The following is a 22,373-nucleotide window of genomic DNA, read 5'->3' as shown; positions in this document are numbered from 1 at the left end:
TTTGTGGGGTCGGGTGTTGGTGGGGGGTCACCACCCTGCTGGGGGGGAGGGGGGTGGGGGGGGGGCTCACCCTGGAGGGAAGGTCGCAGCAGCGGTCTTTGCTGGTCCAGCCCAAGGTGCAAACGATGTCAAACATCTGGAGCTGGAACTGTTGGAGGGAACAAAACAACAACATGAGGACGAGAGTGAGAGCGAGAGAGAGAGACAGAGACAGAGACAGAGAGAGAGAGAGAGAGAGACAGAGAGACAGAGAGACAGAGAGAGAGAGAGAGAGAGAGAGAGAGAGAGAGAGACAGGGAGCGAGAGAGAGAGACAGAGAGACAGAGAGAGAGAGAGAGACAGAGAGAGAGAGAGAGAGAGAGAGACAGAGAGAGAGAGAGAGAGAGAGAGAGCGGGAGAGAGAATTATAAATCCTCAGTTGTTTGACGTGTTGTCATGTTGACGTGTTTTCATGTTGACATGTTTTCATGGGTACGTGTTGTCATGGCGATGTGTTGACTCACGGTAGCCGACTGGCCCTTGGAGCCGATGGACTTGGACATCTTCCCCAGGACCTGGTAGCCGTCGCTGGACGTGTTCCCGGCCGCCTTCACCTCCTTCACCGCCACCTCCTGGCAGTCCAGGTTCAGCTGGACGCTCTCCGACGACACCAGGATGTGGAGCTGGAGGGGTACAGGCCAGACGGGGGGACGGGACACAGGAGAGGACTGTTAGTCTGTCTGTCTGCCTTTGTCTAGTCTCAGTCAGCAGGGCTGCTGAACCCATCTGCCTCCTCCTCCTCCTCCTCCTCCTGCTAATGGTTCCTCCAGTGCTAATGAAGCAGACGCCAGCATGAGGTCATCCACGATGCGCTGATGTGGTGAGAAGAGGACCGCCTCTCCACCTCCTCCTCCCCCTCCTCCTCCTCCTCCTCCACCTCCTCCTCCCCCTCCTCCTCCCTCTCCACCCCCTCCTCCCCCTCCTCCTCCTCCTCCACCTCCTCCTCCCCCTCCCCCTCCTCTTCATCCCCCCCCCCCCTCCTCCTCCTCTTCCTCCCCCCCCTCCTCCACCTCCTCCTCCACCTCCTCCTCCTCCACCACACAGACTCCCAGACCCCAGCCAGGATCATCCACGATGCGCTGAGAAGAGGACCGCCTCTCCACCTCCTCCTCCCCCTCCTCTTCCTCCCCCCCCTCCTCCACCTCCTCCTCCACCTCCTCCTCCCCCTCCTCCTCCTCCTCCTCCACCTCCTCCTCCTCCCCCTCCTCCCCCTCCTCCTCCTCCTCCTCCTCTTCCTCCCCCCCCTCCTCCACCTCCTCCTCCCCCTCCTCCTCCTCCCCCTCCTCCTCCCCCTCCTCCTCCTCCTCCCCCTCCACCTCCTCCACCACACAGACTCCCAGACCCCAGCCAGGATCTTCCTCCTCCAGGTGGTGTCCAGGGGTCTGAGTGAATCTCTGACAGAGCAGAGAGATGTAGCTCATCTGACGTAGCTGGGCGCTGACGGAGCAGACGGACGTAGCTCGGCAGCCGCGTGCGGTCCGCTGTGTCAGCCTCCTCTCCCCCTCAGTCTGCGCCTCCATGACCTCAGAGCCTCAGGTTACATCACCGCTGCCCCGAGGCGTCACCATGGGGACTCAGCAGAACGGGTCCATGGTGTACATCTCTGTCTGTATATATATATGTCTGTGTCTGTGTGTGTGTCTGTGCACCTATGAAGTCTGTCTGTCTTCTGTCTGCCTGTCTGTCTTCTGTATGTCAGTCTGACATTTGTAGCTCACAACCTCACCTTCAGCCTGTCTGTTTCAATACGTCAGTCTGTCTGTCTGTCTGTCTGTCTGGTAGCCTTGCCGTCTGTCTCCCTGTGTTTGCATTTGGTTTCCACAGTGAAGCCCTGGTGGATCAGCGGCTCCGAGAGAGACGTTCACCACAGCCCCCCGCCCCCCCCCCCCCCCCCCCAGCATAAACAACAGCTAGTCCTCATCTGTGGTCAGCTACCAGAGACTGGAGGAACCCAACACAGCCAGGGAGAGGGAGGGGGGGAGGGAGGGAGGGAGAGAGCAAGAGGGAGAGAGGTAGGTAGGAGAGAGTTAGGAGAGAGAGAGAGAGAGAGAGAGAGATAGAGGGAGAGGGAGAGGGAGAGGGAGAGGGAGAGAGAGAGAGAGAGAGAGACAGACAGACAGACAGACAGACAGACAGACAGACAGACAGACAGACAGACAGACAGACAGAGACAGACAGAGAGGTAGGTAGGAGAGAGAGGGAGAGACGAGGGGGAGGAAGAGGGAGGCTGGCCATGCGTAGCCTCTCTGATGTAATTGTTTAATAGCTATAGCAGTGACCCAATATTTTCCAGCCTCCCTTGCCAGCGGGCCACAGAGATGTATTCAGTAATGAACGACCCTCCATTGAAGACAGACCTTCGTATAGATCCCACAGAACATAACTTCTGGTCCAACGCTAGACCTCGCTGTGAAATGAGCTGTTCTTCAGGATCCTGGAGCCTGCGTCAGCCCATAAAGGCCTGGAATGTCCTCTCCAAGCAGAGGAGGACGTTCACTGCCGGCTGATGCCAGAAGCCATTCATGTCTGCCTCCTTGAAAATACCCATCCAAGCTTTTTATCGGCACCGGACAAAGCGCTCTGATCCCCGCCACCAGACGGCCAACATCTTAACTCATCCTATAAACGGGGCTATCACCATAGTTTTGAGAGTACAAACAACAGCGTGTTGGCGGGTTTCGGACTCCGACAGGTCCCTGAAGTCAATGAACACATGATAACTCGTAGCGGGATGAGACGGGGAAACACACAAACCCGGCTGCAGTTTCATAGCTTATCCGTCAGACAGAAGCACTCACCGCAGCCCAATCCTGGCCGCTTCGTAAGCAGGTTCAGCCAGGGTCGCTACCCAAGCTATGAGGAGCTAGCTGAGAAGTGCTTGCTCAGAAGTGCCTACTTTAAAGCACAGCAGTTAAGAAGAGCTGTCTAAAGAAGGGCTGGCTAATAAGAGTGCAGGTTGGCGGATGACTGATAGCTACGCCCCCGTTAATGAGAGGGCCTGCAGTATGTAATCAATAGGCGACATTGGCGATCACTCATGAGGCATTGAGGTCGAGGATCGTGTCTCAGATACTACATTTTTCCTATCGTCGTGGGGACATCTGTTGGGGTGAGACTGACACATGTACATAGCTGTGTGAGAGGCTTGCGGCCTGTAATACACAGCACATGTATGAATACCATGCATTTCCCAGTATCTGTACAACCTCGCCTTGGCCAGCGAGTACAAAGGAGGGAGCTCCTGATTGATGGGACACGTCTCTGCTTGCCAGACCTCGGAAATATTCCATAATTCAGCGATTCAACGGAAAAATGTATTGCATGCGTTTCTCTACCTGCTCCCCGCGATACTGTAAAGCAGAAGGAGGAGAATGAGGAGCAGGCAGCCTGCTCCTCATTCTCCTCCTTCTGCTTTACAGTATCGCGGGGAGCAGGTAGAGAACCACATGCTCCTCATTCCTGCCAGGGACTGCCCTCCCTGGCCGACTCTTGGCTGGAGATCAGGTCTGAAATGTGAAATAATGTGTGTGCCTTCTGACTGCTCTGATGATCGCGTTAGCATGGTGTGTGGGGGAGGGGGGCGGAAGAGGGCCTTCAGGGCGCTCTGATTGGTTACCTTATGGAAACTCCCGTGGAAGATTGACTTGATTGGGGCGCTGTCGAAGACGACCCTCTGGATCTCCCCTCTCTCGTCCTTGTTGTAAAACGACACGGTTTGGGCGGTGGCTGGAGAGAGAGAGAGAGAGACAGAGACAGAGACAGAGACAGAGACAGAGACAGAGAGAGAGAGAGAGAGAGACAGACAGAGACAGAGACAGAGACAGAGACAGAGAGAGAGACAGAGACAGAGACAGAGACAGAGACAGAGACAGAGACAGAGACAGAGACACAGACACAGACACAGACACAGACACAGACAGAGAGAGAGAGAGAGAGAGACAGAGACAGAGACAGAGACAGAGAGAGAGAGAGAGAGAGAGAGAGACAGAGACAGAGACAGAGACAGAGAGAGAGAGAGAGAGAGTCAGAGACAGAGTCAGAGACAGAGACAGAGACAGAGACAGAGACAGAGACAGAGAGAGAGAGAGAGAGAGAGAGACAGAGACAGAGACAGAGACAGAGACAGAGAGAGTTTAATTCAAAGAAATATCATAATGGGATTGATTCTAGGGCGGAAAATTCAAACCTAGTGAGAGGCTAACTAGCAAGCCAAAAGTTGTAATGACATATAGGTTTATTTAGGTGTTAAACATTAGTTGTGGCTAGCGTGGCCTATGGGGGTAGCGATTGGGTTATAAAGGGCGTGGTAATGGTTAGCTAGGCCTATGGGGGTAGCGATTGGGTTATAAAGGGCGTGGTAATGGTTAGCTAGGCCTATGGGGGTAGTGATTGGGTTATAAAGGGCGTGGTAATGGTTAGCTAGGACTATGGGGGTAGTGAAGGTATTATAAAGGTGGTAGTTGCTGTTAGGACTATTGGGGCAGTGATGGTGTTATGAAGGTCGTGGTTATGGTTAGGACTATGGGGGAAGTGAAGGTGGTATGAAGGTAGTGGTTATGGTTAGGACTATGGGGGAAGTGAAGGTGTTATGAAGGTAGTGGTTATGGTTAGGACTATGGGGGTAGTGATGGTGTTATGAAGGTCGTGGTTATGGTTAGGACTATGGGGGAAGTGAAGGTGTCATAAAGGTGATGGTTATGGTAAGACAATGGGGGTAGTGATTGAGTTATAAAGGTGGTAGTTATGTTAGCTAGGACTATGGGGTAGTGATGGTGCTAGAAAGCTGGTGGGTATGGTTAGGACTATGGGGGTAGTGACGGTGTTTTAAAGGCGGTGTTTAAGGTTTGGCTGTGGGTTTAGTGAAGGTGTTTTAAAGGCGGTGGTTAAGGTTTGGCTGTGGGTTTAGTGAAGGTGTTTTAAAGGCGGTGGTTAAGGTTTGGCTGTGGGTTTAGTGAAGGTGTTTTAAAGGCGGTGGTTACGGTCGATGGTGACTCCGGTCTCAGGCTTGTGGTCCTTGCTGGACACCTGCCAGATGTCGAAGGCCTCGGTGGGGGAGTCGGGGAGCAGGCGGAACGTTAGCAGGATGGTGTAGGAGTGGGGAAGTCCGTCCGGGTGGATCTCCCTGTCCGACACAACAACCAGACGCTCATATCAGCGCGCTGTTTGGACAGCTGCAGGGTGACCAAAACCACCCGTTATGACAAGGAATTAGAATCGATCTCCCTTTAGTTAACCAATATCTAACCGGGAGTGTTCATTGAGAACGTAATCCCCTTAACAACAAAGGGCTGGCAAGGAGGCCGGCAACAACACAACAATAAAAATACTACAAAACTGGATAAAAGGGATTTACAGGAATATTGTGCTAGAAAATGAAGCGCAGAAAGTAGAAGCAGAAGAAGGTCAGACGGTTTGATGTGGTCGTGCCGTACGAACAACCCCACAGAAAAACAACCTACTGAACCAAGTCTGGGACACAGCTCTGGTGCCTCTGCCAAGACCAAAGCGCTGGAGAACAAAGACGGGCGAGGAAACGAGTCGAATCAGAGGCAGACGGGATCTTCCAGCTTCAGGCATGGTGTCAAGTATTAACCACCATAGAATAAAGTTACCAGATGACACGGCAGCATCGGCAGCACGCATGCGGTCCACACAGGCCTCATCAGAACTTGGCATTAAACGTTGTTGTGGTTTCTTTCTTCCCTGTCTTTGACGCGCTCTGCTTATGTAAGAAGCTAGGTGCTAGCTATTCCACAGAGAGAGAGAGACTCGGGCTAAACGCGTTAGCCTCGATCAGTAGCGACGGACACCCTGTAGGACGCCATTGTTTTTATTAAAAGAGGTCCTGACCGCCGCCGACGGTGCCGTGTATCCTCAGACGCCCCTTGTCCTCTTCAATACCGGCGTAGAGTCACACCTCCCGGTGCGGCGGCCCATGACTCACGGACGCACCGCCTCTCGTCCACCAAACACTGATATGGAATGCATAAACAGGGCTCCTGGGACGCACCCGGCAGGACGGATCGTAAACAAGCGTCTGGCAGCAGGATCCAACTGGTTTTGGCGGTGTCGTCGTGACAGTCGGGACAGTTGTTTACAAAGACGCAACGGTTGCTGTTACGTTGAGAATGCGGACAGCGCCGTTCGCTAATCTCCCTCTGGAGACAGCGCCGCTGACTTCAGCCAAAATGGCGGGCGTGAGGGTATTGTTGGTCAGGAACTTCGCAAGCAGGTGGAGGACCAGCGAGTCTGGTCATAAAATGTCTAAATGTGTGTGTGTGTGTGTGTGTGTGTGTGTGTGTGTGTGTGTGTGTGTGTGTGTGTGTGTGTGTGTGTGTGTGTGTGTGTCTGTGTGTGTGTGTGTGTGTGTGTGTCTGTGTCTGTGTGTCTGTGTGTCTGTGTGTTTAAGGGTCGTCCCCGTTGGGTTCAGCCATCTGAGGGAACTTAACAGCATCATAAATCTATTTGACCTGCTTTGGGGGGTCAGAGTGTAAAAACACTTTCCCTGAACATTGCTGGGCAAGACCCGTCCTGTCGTGTCCGTAGACACTCCAGGTTCACTGCTGCCGCGGTGCTCTGGGGCAGGGCTAGCCACCCGCTAGCTCTCGACCCTGGGCGTCGTTGTGTATCATGGGGCTGCGGTGTTAGCATCGCGGCGCTGCTACCTGGTGGTTCTATGGTTGTTTTTAGGGGCTTAGGGCGGGCGTTTGGGTTCAGGTCCAGAAGCAGAAGATAGCGGGGCGGGCATCTTGCTCAAGGATGGGGGGCCTGAGGTATGGCACCCAGTACCTTCTCTCTGGGAGTCTTAGCGAGACTACCCTGGCCCTTGTATGTGTGTGTACTTGTGAGAGGCTATGATTTGCGCATGTGGGTAAATGTCATAAAGCTCAGGAATGCTTGTAGCATTTTGGGATATATCATCTGAATGAAATCTTGAGTTTGGGGTTGCTAGTGGGGGGGATTAGTCTAGTCCAGATGCGGGGGCGGACTGATCGGGGGGGGGGCAGTGGTTTAGTCCAGATGTGGGGGAGTCTGACTGGGTGGGGGGGGGGGGGGTCAGACTCACGTGGACGGCTGGCTCAGGAAGGCGTTCTTGTGGAGGCGGTAGGCGGTGTAGCTGTTGAAGGAGCCGGGCTCCATGGACACCCCCCTGATGGAGCTGTAGGTCTTCTCCGTCAGGTTGAAGGCCTCCAGCATCCGGAAGCCTGGGGAGCATGGGGAGACAGGGAGTGATGTCAGACTCAAACTGGTAGTGAGGTCAGACTGATCGCCGTACTCGTGACGCCAACAGCAAAGGTTTCTTTGCATGATAAAAAAAACAGATCATAACATTTCAATCAACAGGCTCGACTGTAAAGCAAATCAATAATCGATAAGAATCGGCCGTGTGCTTACCGGGTGAGGTGAATCCATTCAGGAAGATTAAGGGACACGCTGCAAGAGAGGATATGGGAAAAACATGAGCATCATTCTGATCAAACCATGAGCAGGATTTGCGACATGCTACGGCGAAGCCACGCTAGCTCACATGAGGTGGCGGTCTCGCAGATGAAGGTGACGAGGTTCTCCCTGATGTTCTCGAAGTCGTCGAAGCCGTCCACCACGAAGATGTGCCTCTCGCTGGGCTTACTGCCAATGCTCTGAAGCTCGCTGAAGTCCACGTCGGCCACGCCCACCACGAACACCGTGTAGCCTGGATAGAGAGGAGGAGGAGGAGGAGAGAGAAGAAAAGGAGGGTTAGGAGGAAGAGGAGAAAGTGGAGAGGAGGGAGGGAGAAGAGGGAGAGGAGGGAGAAGGAAACACAGGAAACCTCAGGGACGGAAACACTTTGCACTGTATCCACTTTACAGATCTCTGCACGGATGTATCCGCCCCCCCCCCTCCCCGACACACACCCAACACTAGGAGGAATCTCTGTAGGCTGCAGACTCCAGCCTACACATGGTCTCACTCAAGACATGTATCAGCGTGCCAGGGGGGGGGGGAACGTTAGGCTGTAGGAGGCTCAGACTATCTTCTCTAAAAGGCTGCAGACTCAATCAATCAGCAGCTTTCCACTGGAGTGCTCCTGAGCAAGGCAGTCCGGAGCTGTCTGCCTGCCTATGGTTTCCAGAAGGGCCGTCTCTCCTCCTCCGGTGTTTCTCTCCCTGTTCCTCCAGTCCATCTGGGTCTTTGAAGGTACGCCTTTGAAGCGTCTACAGGCAGTCATTGATGCTAAAGGTTGGGCAAATAGGGACATGGGGGTTCCTACGTGGACCATGAACCCAGGCGGTGTGAGGCCGTCGGCCTCGACTCACCCGCGTGCTGCAGCTGCTGCGCGCTCTTCTTCACCTCGTCCTGCGAGCGGCCGTCCGTCACCGTCACCACGATCTTCGGGACGTTCCTCCTCATGCCGTTGGCCACGCTGAAGGCCTTCTCGTAGGTGTGCGACAGGGCCACACCTGTCGGAGACAACAGGAGAGCATCAGAGAACTGTGGACAACCTCAGAGTCTGGTAGAGAACCCCAGAGTCTGATACAGAACCTCAAAGTCTGGTAGAGAACCTCAGAGTCTGGTAGAGAACCTCAGAGTCTGGTAGAGAACCTCAGAGTCTGGTAGAGAACCTCAGAGTCTGATAGAGAACCTCAGAGCCTGGTAGAGAACCCCAGAGTCTGATACAGAACATCAAAGTCTGAGACAGAACCTCAGAGTCTGGTAGAGAACCTCAGAGTCTGATACAGAACCTCAAAGTCTGATAGAGAACCCCAGAGTCTGATACAGAGCCTCAGAGTCTGATACAGAGCCTCAGAGTCTGATAGAGAACCTCAGAGTCTGGTAGAGAACCCCAGAGTCTGATACAGAGCCTCAAAGTCTGGTTGATAACCTCCGAGTCTGGTAGAGAACCTCAGAGTCTGGTAGAGAACCTCAGAGTCTGGTAGAGAACCTCAGAGTCTGGTAGAGAACCCCAGAGTCTGATACAGAACCTCAGAGTCTGATAGAGAACCTCAGAGTCTGGTAGAGAACCTCAGAGTCTGGTAGAGAACCTCAAAGTCTGGTAGAAAACCTCAGAGTGTGATGAGAACATCTCTCTGTCGATAAATTCTTATAGAACGATGGGCAACTTACAAAGCTTTTGGAATCCATCCAAGAAGTATAAATGATGGCTGCATTGTATTCTTTCTTATGGTTATGCAATAGCCCTTCTGGCTGTGGTTGTTACAAACTACACATGCCAGGCCCCCTTACTCCAATTTTGACTTCTGCTGAATCCCTACTTCTACTCTACCGAGTATTCTTCTGGTAAATACTGCAGGATGTGCCCTAAATGTCCACTCCTAGGTCCTTATTCATCTGGCAGCCATCTTGGTTCTAACATTCGCATTCGGGAACCAAATACTGAATACCGCATTCCGAGACGGCCAGTAGGTGAGTCAGGCCCAGGAGGAGGATGAAACTGAAAGTGAAAGTGAAAGTGAGAAGGACCGTGAAGTAGGCGTGGCCCCACCTGTTTTGGTGTTCCCTCCTCGGTATGGGAGCAGCTGATAGGCCGACAGCACGGTGCCCTTGTCCTGGTAGGCGTTGAGCCTGAACTCGGTCTTGGCGCTGTCGCTGTACTGCACGAAGGACACCTGACGACCAAGAGACACCGCATCCACGTTAGCAGTGGGTCGGCTAGCGCCATGCTAACCAGCTACCGTCATATCCAGAGGTTATCACTACAGGTCAGGTCCATTTGTAAGGATTTGAATCACAGTCTCATGTTAAAGGGATCAAGGGGTACTGTGGCACTTAATGTACTTGCACCTAAAAAGAGTACTTAGCATTCTGTAGCATCTTATCCTAGCTATCTTTGTATCATACAGGGAATGGGTTAACCTAGCGATTGTTACGGCTTGGCACTTGGTTCTGGGAACATCCTTAATACCCACAGAGATATATTGTTGTTTCTCTTTCTCCGGACAAATGCACTTATTGTAAATCCCTTTGGATTAAAGCGTCTGCTAAACTCCCTAGATCTAAATGAGAATCTGGTGGATTGCCAAAGGGTTCCGAGGTAACACGTGGCGTTCTAACTACCAACCTGAATCCCGGACGGTCCGATGACGTCGAAGGCGCCGGTCAGGTTGGAGACGAATCCGATGACCTTCCTGAAGCTGTCCTCGCCGATGCTCCAGGAGCCGTCGATCAGGAACACCACGTCGGCCTTGGCTCCTTTGCACACTGACAACGGGGAATAGAAACCAAGCGGCAGCGCTCAGACGGTGCCGCTGCCATCCGTCTTCTGAGGGCACCGGCCCAAGCACCCGCTGAGGGGGTGGCAGCGACCGCCAGGAGTAATGACTGGTTGGAGTCTGGACCGCAGAGCGAGGCCTCAAAGGCAGAGCGGCAGAGCGGAGGGGGGGGGTGACGTGATGGGTCTCCGCTCTATAATTATCAATTTAACTGATCAAAAAATTCCTTGGAAAACAAGAAACATTTGGTGGCCAGAAGGCCTGAAAGTGAGCTATCTTTAATCGCTTTCTCTCCCGCCGTAATCAATGGGCCAAAAGAAACGGGGATTAATGTGAGCCTGATGTGTCGGAGAGAACTCTCGCAGCGTCGATGCTCCCTCCTTCTCGACGTTCATAAAAAGGTTTGTTTTATGCAATACTCGAACCCGGGTGAACCGGGACCCAGGGAGCTGTCCCTGGGTCGGTTTCAACACCCAGGCTGTTGTGTCTCCACGGGAGTCGGCCCGGCCTGGACCCGGGGCGGTCTACACACGTGGTCCGCGTTAGACTGGCTCGCAGACGGCCCGACCGGGGGAGGTTTGCGTGCTAAACGTGGAGCCGTTTACGTCTCCGTGCGATGTGCAGCCAGAACCGACTCAGCTGATGTTCCCTCGGTCCGATTAAGAAAATAAGGGTATCCCATTATTGCATCAATTATTCGGTTATTTTCTCCTTTAAATACGCTCGTAACGAAATCGTATGTCAACTGAATCGAATTATTGCGGCCCGTGATGCACGATCCAAATGACGGAACGGACCAGACGCCTTAGGTTACCGCGGCGACACATCCGGCTGAGCATCAGAGGAACCGAGGCACACAGGACACGCGAAAAGCAGCAAAGGATTGTGGGTACTCACCTGCCCATGCCGGGGGTATGGTCGGTGGAGGGGGGGGCGTGGGGGGTTGTGTAGGCACCGGGGTCGGTCTCAACACTGGACCCAAGAGAAACAGAAAAGGGAGTTTACTAACGCAGAAGATACCCAGTATGAGAGTGAAGTGCGGTCGCTATGGTTAGTAAATGAGACGCCTCGGTTCAGATACATGTCCTATAGGAGCAGGGAGGGGTTATGAAGGGGTGAGCCCAGGTAGGGTTATGAAGGGGTGAGCCCAGGTAGGGTTATGAAGGGGTGAGCCCAGGTAGGGTTATGAAGGGGTGAGCCCAGGTAGGGTTATGAAGGGGTGAGTACAGGTAGGGTTATTAAGGGGTGAGTACAGGTAGGGTTATGAAGGGGTGAGTACAGGTAGGGTTATTAAGGGGTGAGTACAGGTAGGGTTATGAAGGGGTGAGTACAGGTAGGGTTATTAAGGGGTGAGTACAGGGAGGGGTTATGAAGGGGTGAGTACAGGGAGGGGTTATGAAGGGGTGAGTATAGGTAGGGGTTATGAAGGGGTGAGTACAGGGAGGGGTTATGAAGGGGTGAGTACAGGTAGGGCTATGAAAGGGTGAGTACAGGGAGGGGTTATGAAGGGGTGAGTACAGGTAGGGGTTATGAAGGGGTAAGTACAGGGAGGGGTTATGAAGGGGTGAGTACAGGTAGGGTTATGAAGGGGTGAGTCCAGGTAGGGTTATGAAGGGGTGAGTCCAGGTAGGGGTTATGAAGGGGTGAGTCCAGGTAGGGCTATGAAGGGGTGAGTACTGGTAGGGGTTATGAAGGGGGAGGGGTTAGGGGATGTCGACCCCAGAACCTCCGAGCAATCAAACCCTCTAACCACCAGGGTCTAGACCAGCAGGCCCTACGACGCTGTGGGCTTCATCCCAGCTCTCTGAGGCCGAGCTGGGACCGGGGGGGGCGCCCGTCCCCCCGTCCCGACCGGAGACTCACGTGTCCTCTCCTTGCCGCTGACGCCGGGCCCCTCCAGGTTGGGGGTCTGCACGAACACGGTGGCGGTGTAGAGCGCGTCCTGGGAGAGACCCTCGAAGCAGTAGCGGGGCTGCCCGGCGGGGAAGGTGATCTCCTGCTTCCCCTGGTTGAACGCTGCGGAGCACCCGGACAACGGCGTTACCATGGAGACGGCACACAGAGGAAAGGAAACCAGGGACACAAAACACAGAGGACACAGACCTCCGTAACAATCGAGACAACACAAAGAGACACAGGCCAGGGACCCAACACAGACCCAGGGACCCGGGACCCCTCAATACTTTGTGCCGTAAAATACTTTGTGATTGTGCTGCAATACATCCTCAGGGAAGTACGATGAAAAAGGTGAAAGTTCAAAATGTTTCAAGGCACATTCATCAATTCAGGAATCCTGTCTTTGATTGCCTCACTGCCGAATGTCACAGACGTGGCATGTAGGCGCGTCTGTGTCCTTTGAGAACCCACTTAGCGGTCCCGACCCAGTTTGAAAAGCACTGCTGCAGACCCTCCCGTCCGTTGCCTAGCAACACTTCATGCCGCGGCCAACCGTGTCCTGACGCACCGTGACCTTCGACCCCGACGTTCCGACATCAGCGCTGGGATGCCAGGTCCCGAACCGGGAAGTGCTCCGGTATTTACGCTCTGCGCAGCGCCACAAACAAGCGAGTGTTTGCTGTCGATACCGCCGTCATGGCGACCAGCCGGGTCCTGTTTATCGTTGTGTTCCTGCCTCGTCAGAGAGGCCTTGGTTCACTCCGGTCGATTCAGCCGAAACAACCTGCCGACCGTGGATTAAAATACCCTCTAACATCAACATCCCACGCTCAAACCCACTTAGGAACCGGGGAACCTTTCAGGGAGAAAACCCACAGTGTAAACCCTGGGTCGGGTCCAGACCGGGGGCAAGGCTCGACGGAGGAGGCGTCGTCACGGCGACCACGGACGCACAGCGACAGCTGCGTCGATCGTCCACACTGCGAGTCCTCGACGCCATCGGGGCGCAGACTCTGCTGCACTCAAGGCTCCAAACGAGCGGAGATCATGAGAGGACCGCGGCGTACATCCGGCACGGCCTCGTACGGCCTCTTCTCTCTGCTTCGCCCCCCGGCCCCCCCCTCCTTCCCCTGGACCGGGGTCGTCCCTCCGAGCCCTCCCCTCCCTCCCCTCCCCCCTCAACCAGACCAGGGTCTTCCCTCCGAGCCCGGGAACAAACATTTGACTTATTTGTTGACTCTGGAGCGTGGCCTGCGGTCTCTGAGACCCCCAGGTGGGGCGTCTCTGGTCCTCAGGGTCTGGTCCTCAGGGTCTGGTCCTCAGGGTCTGGTCCTCCGGGGTGGGGGAGCGTCTGTCCGCCTCCGGCCTGTGGTCCACTCCGGGGCTCCAGAGTCTTCATAACTCCCCCGTCTCTTCCTCTCTGCTTCTCATTTCAGGCATTCGTCAAGAAGACGACACGATCCAGATGGGGATTCAGAGTATTCTCACGCCCCCTCCCACAACCCTTCAGACACAACCTCACACACTCCCAACAGACACACTCCTCCCACACAAACCCCTCACACACTTCCAACACACACTCCTCTCACACAAACTCTCCTCTCACACACTCCCCTCACACACACAGCACACTCCCCACACACAGCACACTCCCCTCACACACACACTCCCCTCACACTCCTCTCCTCACTCTGCCCTCTCACACGCTCCTCTCACACACACCAGAAACAACACGACAGAGCCGTCACGCTGTGGGGGGACGGTGGGGGGACCGTATGAGCCGTCGTGAGCACAGCATGGAGGTCGACCGCGAGCGACCGCGTGGTCGACCATCGGCACAGGGGAGGGGGGGGGGGGGGGGGGGGGACTCACAGTCGACGGGCGCCACCATGACGCGGTAGTTGGTGGCGGCGCGGTGGGCCGTCCACTTGATGCAGTATTTGTCGTGTCCGATGAACTCCGTCTCCAGGCCCGTCACGTTCAGGTACACTGAGGAGGAGAGGGGGTTAGAGAGGGGGTTAGAGAGGGGGTAGAGAGGGGTTAGGAGGTACACTGAGGAGGAGAGGGGGTTAGAGAGGGGGTAGAGAGGGGTTAGGAGGTACACTGAGGAGGAGAGGGGGTTAGAGAGGGGTTAGAGAGGGGTTAGAGAGGGGGTTAGAGAGGGGGTTAGAGAGGGGTTAGAGAGGGGTCAGAGAGGGGTTAGAGAGGGGCTAGAGAGGGGGTAGAGAGGGGGTAGAGAGGGGGTAGAGAGGGCTTAGGAGGTACACTGAGGAGGAGAGGGGGTTAGAGAGGGGTTAGAGGGGGGTCAGAGGGGGGTCAGAGGGGGGTCAGAGAGGGGTCAGAGAGGGGTCAGAGAGGGGTCAGAGAGGGGTTAGAGAGGGGTTAGGAGGTACACTGAGGAGGAGAGGGGGTTAGAGAGGGGTTAGAGAGGGGGTTAGAGAGGGGGTTAGAGAGGGCTTAGAGAGGGGGTTAGAGAGGGGGTTAGAGAGGGCTTAGAGAGGGGTTAGAGAGGGGGTTAGAGAGGGGGTTAGAGAGGGGTTAGAGAGGGGTTAGAGAGGGGTCAGAGAGGGGTTAGAGAGGGGTTAGAGAGGGGTTAGAGAGGGGGTTAGAGAGGGGGTTAGAGAGGGGTTAGAGAGGGGTTAGGAGGTACACTGAGGAGGAGAGGGGGTTAGAGAGGGGTTAGAGAGGGGTTAGAGAGGGGCTAGAGAGGGGTTAGAGAGGGGGTTAGAGAGGGGTTAGAGAGGGGTTAGAGAGGGGGTTAGAGAGGGGGTTAGAGAGGGGGTTAGAGAGGGGGTTAGAGAGGGGTTAGAGAGGGGTTAGAGAGGGGTCAGAGAGGGGTTAGAGAGGGGTTAGAGAGGGGTTAGGAGGTACACTGAGGAGGAGAGGGGGTTAGAGAGGGGTTAGAGAGGGGGTTAGAGAGGGGGTTAGAGATGGGTTAGAGAGGGGTTAGAGAGGGGGTTAGAGAGGGGGTTAGAGAGGGGTTAGAGAGGGGTTAGAGAGGGGTTATAGAGGGGTTAGAGAGAGGGTTAGAGAGGGGTTAGAGAGGGGTTAGAGAGTACACTGAGGGGGAGAGGGGTGACAGGAGGGTCACTAGGGCGACGTGTGTTGCTATGGGATGCATAAGTGTTACAAGAGTGTCACAAGGTTGACATGTGTGTTGCCGAGGGTAACGTGTGTTGTTGCTACGGGTGATAAGAGTGTCACACGGGGGACATGTGTGTTGCCGAGGGGAGTCGTGTTGTTTCCGTGGCGACTTACGCGTGGTGCCCTGCCCCTCCAGCGCCCGGCTGACGCCCCCGCCGTACTGGGCGAACACCTTCACGTCGTAGGTGGTCCCCGTCTGCAGGTTGTGGGGAGAGTAGGACGTGACGTCCCCCACGAACACCTCCCTGGAGTCCTGGGGCCGACCTGGGGCCGGGGGAGACGGGGAGACCTGGAGGTTAGGCTACTGGACCGCACCCTGGGGGGGGGGGGGGGGGTCTCTGTGTCGGTCAGTCTGTGAGTGAGTGAGTGAGTGAGTGTATATGCGAGCGTGTGTGTCTGTGAGTGAGTGAATGTGCGTCTGTGAGTGTGTGATTGAGCGTGTGTGTGTGTGAGTGTATGGGTGCGTGTGTGTCTGTGTGTCTGTCTGTCAGTGTGTGCGTGTGTGTTTTTATTTGTGCGTGTGTGTCTGTCTGTGTGTTAGTGAGTGCGTGTGTGCGCGTGCGTGTGTGCATTTGCGCTCATTGGGCTTGTGAATACGTGTGTGTGTGTGTGTGTGTGTGTGTGTGTGTGTGTGTGTGTGTGTGTGTGTGTGTGTGTGTGTGTGTGTGTGTGTGTGTGTGTGTGTGTGTGTGTGTGCGTGTCCCACCTGTGGGGGCGTAGACCAGCTTGTACCCCAGCACGGTGGTGGCCACGGGGTCCCAGGCCACGCGGAAGCGGGTGTACCACTCGTCAGACACTCGCAGGTTCCTGGGCTCCACCAGACCCACTGTCACCACGGCAACGGGCGGAGAACAACGTGTCAACCACCTCAACGAGCCCTTCTTACAAAATGTCCGCCGCGGCGGGTACCGCACTTACCGTATCAATAAGAACGTCACATAAGGACCACGTTCTCCTGTACGTTAAAACATTCAGCTACAAGTCAATAAATAATACGATGGAAGTGTTTCTCTTTCTTTACTTCCTCTCACTTCCCACTGTGTTTCTTAAATTGATTATTTTATAATTGCCTCTCTAAATTCTAACCAACATTGTATTTTCATACATCAACCCCAATCATCGATGCAAGTTCAATAACTTCTAAACTCCTCCCGTCTGTTACTCTCCCTGTTTCTGTAGCCCCTCCCTGTTCTGTGCTCTCTGTTCTCCTGACCCGTGCGTCCGTACTCCCCCTGTACGTTCTATGTTGTGTGTTCTACGTTCTATATTCTATGCTATCCATGCAGGGTTCCTGATGTTCTATGTTCGCTGTTCTCCTGACCTGTGCGTCCGTACTCCTCCTGTACGTTCTATGTTGTGTGTTCTACGTTGTGTGTTCTATTTTCCCTGTTCTCCTGACCTGTGCGTCCGTTCCCGTTGAGTGACCCCCCCGGCCCCTCGTTGTAGACGGCCTCCACCGTGATGTTGTAGGGCGTGTCCGGGAACAGGTTCTGCAGCAGCGCGTTGTTCCTGTAGCCGGGGACGGAGGCCTGGGTTCACACACACACACACACACACACACACACACACACACACACACACACACACACACACACACACACACACACACACACACACACACACACACACACACACACACACACACACACACACGTGAGGGAGGACGCCTCACTAGCTAAGATGACCTGAACCACATTAAAGATAATAACACATAACTGCTGCCACACGTTGCACCTGTTTGTCCATCTCTGGTACTAAACCCGGTGCTAAACCTGGTGCTAAAGCAGACTTTATGAGGACTCAGGCGGGGGTGTGGCGTCATAGTGCAGCAGGTCTTTGCTGAGACCTCACAGAGCCTCAGACATTCCTTGTTGGAAGTTGTTTGATGCGTCCGGTTCCATGACCGTGTTTCCTTGATCCCTGAATCCCTCGGGTCTCCATGCTCCAGGCTCCAGGGGGTTTCCCTTGAACCGGGTCAGGACCAGGCCCCGCCCCACCCCTGACCCCCAGACGCCCCCCCCCCCCTCCCACCAAAGACCCCAAGCCCCCCCCGGCCGGCTACGGACCAGACACAGCTAGCTCGTAGCAGGTACCTCGATGAGGCTAACGGGCTACGATGGGAACCAGCTGCGCCGCCGCCTCTTTGCTAGCCCTCCAGCTCGGGTGATTTACGGCCGTTAATAATTGGATTAAAGACATGAGCATAAGAGTCTGTCCAACAAGCCTTTAATTAGACAGCTCATCAGCCATTTTGTTCTTCTGGTGAGCCAAAGACATGCCAGAAAGGAGTTTCAAACGGCGTTCTTTGCTTTTTATAGCACAGAGGGTTGGGGACAGTAATGCCTTCTTCCCTATTTTTATTTGTTTAGTTGCAGAGTTTGTTGTTCAAATCAAGATGATTTAAGGTGACGTTCCGGTTCGCAGGCCCCCAGCCCAAACATCTCCAGAGCTCTGTAGGTTTCCTGGAGACGTTTCCTCCAGCAGGTCATGGTTCTAATTTCCGACTCGTTAAATCGCGGCGAAGCTTTGTAGTCGCCTTGTGAAGAGGCCAAGTACCTTCGTTCGTTAATGCTTTAATTATCTGTTCGCGTCAGAGCTGTCAGAACTGAAATACATCTTCAAAGGTCTGAGACGCCCAAACATCTGATAAGGGAACGTCTCAAACAACAAACAACTACAGAAGCACTTAACTGATCACAGCCGGGACTTTGGGGGATAAATATTTGTCAAAATACCCCTCTTGTCTAAAGTTAACATTAGTCTATAAACACTAACTCCTCCAGACTAAAGTTAGTCCAAACCACTCTAGACTAACACTAGTGTAACACCTCTAGATTAATACTAGTCTAAACTCCTCTAGATTATACTCCTCAAGAATAAGGGTAGACTAACCTCCTCAAGAATAAGGTTACACTAACCTCCTCTAGAATACTTCTAGTCTTACTCCTCTAGACTAACACTAGTCTAACCTCCTCTAGAATACTTCTAGTCTTACTCCTCTAGACTAACACTGGTCTAACCTCCTCTAGACTAACACTGGTCTAACCTCCTCTAGACTAACACTAGTCTAACCTCCTCTAGACTAACACTAGTCTAACCTCCTCTAGACTAACACTAGTCTAACCTCCTCTAGACTAACACTAGTCTAACCTCCTCTAGACTAACCTCCTCTAGACTAACGCTAGTCTAACCTCCTCGAGACTAACACAAGTCCAACCTCCTCGAGACTAACACTAGTCTAACCTCCTCTAGACTAACACTAGTCTAACCTCCTCTAGACTAACACTAGTCTAACCTCCTCTAGACTAACACTAGACTAACACTAGACTAACACTAGTCTAACCTTCTCTAGACTAACACTAGTCTAACCTCCTCTAGACTAACACTAGTCTAACCTCCTCTAGACTTACACTAATCTAACCTCCTCTAGACTAACACTAGTCTAACCTCCTCTAGACTAACACTAGTCTAACCTCCTCTAGACTAACGCTAGTTTAACCTCCTCTAGCCCACGGTCAGGGTCCGGATGGGGGGGACTTACGAGCTCGGTGATGGGGTCTCCGGTCAGGGGGGCGTAGGAGATCTTGTACTGGCTGACGGGGCCCTCGGCGTGGTCCCAGCCGATGGTCAGGGTGTTGGTGGTGGCGTCGAACACGCGCATGTTCCTGGGGCCCGCGCGGGGCACTGCAACACAAGGGGCCTCCGTCAGCAGGACGCCCCACCCGTCAACAGGGGAGGGTGGGGGGGTGGGGGAGCTGTGCCCTGGGGGCAACAGGGTGGGGTACTAGGGTGCAGCAGGTGGAGCAGCATGTTTGTCTGATACATCCGCAGAAGAAGGAGATTCAGTCCAAACAAGCGGAAGACGATTTAATAAATCTTTTGTTTCTCTTTCTTCTGACAAATGTGCTTATGTGAGTCACTTTGGATAAAAGCGACCGGTAAACGCCCTGAATGTTGGATGTAAATGTCACTCTGTGAGGTCGTTTGAGGAACAGATGTGTCTGCAGTGCAGACTGTGAGACTGAACCATAACAGCTGACCACTACGCCACCCACACTGACCCAGCCGGCCCAGGGAGACGGCCTGAAGTTCAGTCACTCAAATGAATGAAGACGCCGTGTTGAAACCACACACATGTGAAACACTAAACTTTCACACAACGCAACACAACAAGACACAGGTCATGTGACCTATGACATCATGTCGTCTTTAACAGCCAAGTGTAAACCTGTTTAAGCCACGCTTATGTAAAAGAAAAACTTTCGCACGACACGTCACAGGTCACATGACCGATGACCTCACGGCGGGGGGGCGGGGCCTCACGTGTCTTCCCGTCGGCCGTGATGCCGGGGCCGACTCCGTCTGCGTACAGCGGCACCACCTCCACGCTGTAGGGGGTGTCCGCCAGCAGGCCGTCCAGCAGGGCGGTGGGGGTCCCCCCCGGGGTCAACAGCTGGGGAGACACGGCAGGGTCGAAGGTCAACAGGAGGCACAGCAGGGTCAAAGGTCAACAGGAGGCACAGCAGGGTCAAAGGTCAACAGGACACACAGCAGGGTCAAAGGTTAACAGGAGACACAGACGGGTCAAAGGTTAACAGGAGACACGGCAGGGTCAAAGGTTAACAGGACACACAGCAGGGTCAAAGGTTAACAGGAGACACGGCAGGGTCAAAAGTTAACAGGAGACACAGACGGGTCAAAGGTTAAAAGGAAGTAGGGTCAGGACGTGGCACCTGGACGAGGGTCATCATTTGTGTGTGTGAGTGAGTGAGGTAGTTAGTGTGTGTGTGTGTGTGTGTGTGTGTGTGTGTGTGTGTGTGTGTGTGTGTGTGTGTGTGTGTGTGTGTGTGTGTGTGTGTGTGTGTGTGTGTGTGTGTGTGTACTGCTTCTCTATCTGTGTATATGTCTGTGTCTAGTGTGTGTCTATCTGTGTACATTTCTGTGTGTGTTCGTGTGAAGTGTGTACCTATCTGTGTCTATGTCTGTGTGTATCTGACCTCTGACCCTGGTGATACATCACACTCTGGTCTGGCAGCATTAACGTACACAATGACCCCGTCCCTCATGACCTCATACTCCCCTTCCTCCCCCCTTCCTCCCCCACCCTGATAAATATCTGGGTGGAGGGGCTACGTCTGGCCTGTCATCGCCACGCGCCACATTTGCCCCCCTCCTCACAGCTGGAGGTCCTCAGATGGACCCCCCCCCCGGAGAAAAGATGGTGCCCAAAGCTCTAAACAAAGCGTTGTTGAGGTAGGGCCTCGATGCTCACAAAGAGACACAAAGAAAGTGTTTGGTTTTGACGGAGGTCCCAGGTGTAGGAGATTAGCACTGACTACCTCCGCCGAGACGAACGCCCTCCCGGCCCGTTGATAGAGTCCCTCAATCCTCCCGACACAAACACACAAAGGCTCTGCCCGTTTAACACAAAACAAGAGCGCAGCCGGATCCGTCATCGTACAAACCGGTACGAACCGCCTGAGACCGGACTGTAAACAGACCGGGAAGGGTACAAACCGGTAGAAACGGCCAGATAACAGAATAGGACGCGTACAAACGGAGCAAACCGGTACAGTATGAACCAGTATGAACCGCATCAGATTGGCCAGATAACAGAATAGGACGCGTACAAACTGAGCGAACCGGTACAGTATGAACCAGTATGAACCGCATCAGATTGGCGAGTTAACAGACCGGGACAGGTACAAACCGGTACAAACCGTAACGAACCGGTATGAACCGGTATGAACCGCATCAGACTGGCCAGATAACAGACCAGGATGGGTAAAAAAAAGGTACAAACCGGAACGAACAGGTACAAACCACCTCAGACAAGTCTGGGTACAAACCGGCAGAACCGGTGCAAACCGGCCACGCTATACTTTCCAGACGGTCAGGAGACGCACATCTGGCCGGACGGACGTCCTTCCTGGGCTGTGAGTCATAAGTATATATACAGTAATATATACAGTAATATATAGATATACATCCAGTAGTTGGTGTCGTCTGTGTTGACGTAAGCGTGTGTTTGATCTGGCTAGCAGAGCCGGCGGCGTAATCAATGCTAATCAAGAGCAACAACAAGCAGATGAGTCAAGCGTTGGGAACCTTCATGTAATTACAGACCAATCCGTCTGAGGATCTTCTGGAACACAGGGAGGCTCGCCGCTAGAGACACATCCAAAACAATGAGAGGCCGAGTCAGCCCCGAGACCAGAACCACAGCTGTGTGGTTCTCCTAGGAACCAGGACCCAGGAGGACCCAGGAGGACCCGGGAGGGCCCAGGAGGACCCGGGAGGACCCAGGAGGACCCGGGAGGACTCAGGTCCACGGCCCAAGGACCCAGCCCTCACTAAGAGAGAGGGCTGGGTGGGGGAGAGAGAGAGAGAGAGAGAGAGAGAGAGAGAGAGAGAGAGAGAGAGAGAGAGAGAGAGAGAGAGAGAGAGAGAGAGAGAGGGAATATATATAGAGAGAGAGAGAATATAGAGAGAGAGAATATAGAGAGAGAGAGCGAGAGCGAGAGAGAATATATATATATAGAGAGAGAAAGAATATAGAGAGAGAGAGATCACAAGGTCAAATGATCTCTTCCCACCCTCAGGCCATCTACTGTCACTAATGACAGCTTGTTGTTTAACCGCAGACAGACAGACAGACAGACAGACAGACAGACAGACAGACAGACAGACAGACAGACAGACGGGGGGAGGGGGGCTCACCGAGGCGGCGGGCTTGGATCCGTCCAGGGGGGTGTAGGTGACGCGGTACTGCTGCACCTGGCCGCTGGCGGGCTCCCAGCGGGCGTTCAGGCTGCTGGGGGTGGGGTGGTACAGCTGCAGGTTCCTGGGGGCCGTCCGCGGCACTGCCAAGGTCAACGGCACCGGGACAAGGTCACACATAGGGGGGTAGAGGAGCAGGAGGAGGAAGAGGAGGAGGAGGAGGAGGGGGAGGAGGAGGAGGTGAAGAGGAGGAGGAGGAGGAGGAGGAGGAGGAGGAGGAGGAGGAGGAGCAGGAGGAGGAGGAGGAGGAGGAGGAGGAGGAGGAGGAGCAGGAGGAGGAGGAGGGGAAGAGGAGGAGGAGGA

At 54.1% G+C, this 22,373-nt stretch overlaps 1 protein-coding gene across 1 annotated transcript in view; it reads right to left on the bottom strand.

The window, feature by feature from the left end:
* Nucleotides 1-22,373, bottom strand: part of col12a1b (collagen, type XII, alpha 1b) — a 175,122-nt gene that overhangs the window by 78,135 nt on the left and 74,614 nt on the right. The window contains exons 51-69 of the mRNA XM_056581812.1: nucleotides 22,011-22,153; nucleotides 19,614-19,743; nucleotides 18,832-18,974; nucleotides 16,690-16,819; nucleotides 15,997-16,116; nucleotides 15,405-15,554; nucleotides 14,019-14,135; nucleotides 12,114-12,266; nucleotides 11,148-11,222; nucleotides 10,100-10,239; nucleotides 9,524-9,647; nucleotides 8,337-8,480; nucleotides 7,568-7,732; nucleotides 7,435-7,473; nucleotides 7,106-7,244; nucleotides 5,019-5,161; nucleotides 3,656-3,765; nucleotides 504-662; nucleotides 71-148 (exon numbers count right to left, since the gene is read on the bottom strand). Of these exons, the coding sequence (XP_056437787.1) occupies nucleotides 71-148; nucleotides 504-662; nucleotides 3,656-3,765; nucleotides 5,019-5,161; nucleotides 7,106-7,244; nucleotides 7,435-7,473; nucleotides 7,568-7,732; nucleotides 8,337-8,480; nucleotides 9,524-9,647; nucleotides 10,100-10,239; nucleotides 11,148-11,222; nucleotides 12,114-12,266; nucleotides 14,019-14,135; nucleotides 15,405-15,554; nucleotides 15,997-16,116; nucleotides 16,690-16,819; nucleotides 18,832-18,974; nucleotides 19,614-19,743; nucleotides 22,011-22,153 (2,402 nt within the window). The remainder of the gene's footprint in view (nucleotides 1-70; nucleotides 149-503; nucleotides 663-3,655; nucleotides 3,766-5,018; nucleotides 5,162-7,105; nucleotides 7,245-7,434; nucleotides 7,474-7,567; nucleotides 7,733-8,336; nucleotides 8,481-9,523; nucleotides 9,648-10,099; nucleotides 10,240-11,147; nucleotides 11,223-12,113; nucleotides 12,267-14,018; nucleotides 14,136-15,404; nucleotides 15,555-15,996; nucleotides 16,117-16,689; nucleotides 16,820-18,831; nucleotides 18,975-19,613; nucleotides 19,744-22,010; nucleotides 22,154-22,373) is intronic.

Source organism: Gadus chalcogrammus, chromosome 21, assembly GCF_026213295.1.
Source record: "Gadus chalcogrammus isolate NIFS_2021 chromosome 21, NIFS_Gcha_1.0, whole genome shotgun sequence".
NCBI classification, from domain to species: Eukaryota; Metazoa; Chordata; class Actinopteri; order Gadiformes; family Gadidae; genus Gadus; species Gadus chalcogrammus.
This window is presented reverse-complemented; position numbering and strand designations above follow the sequence as displayed.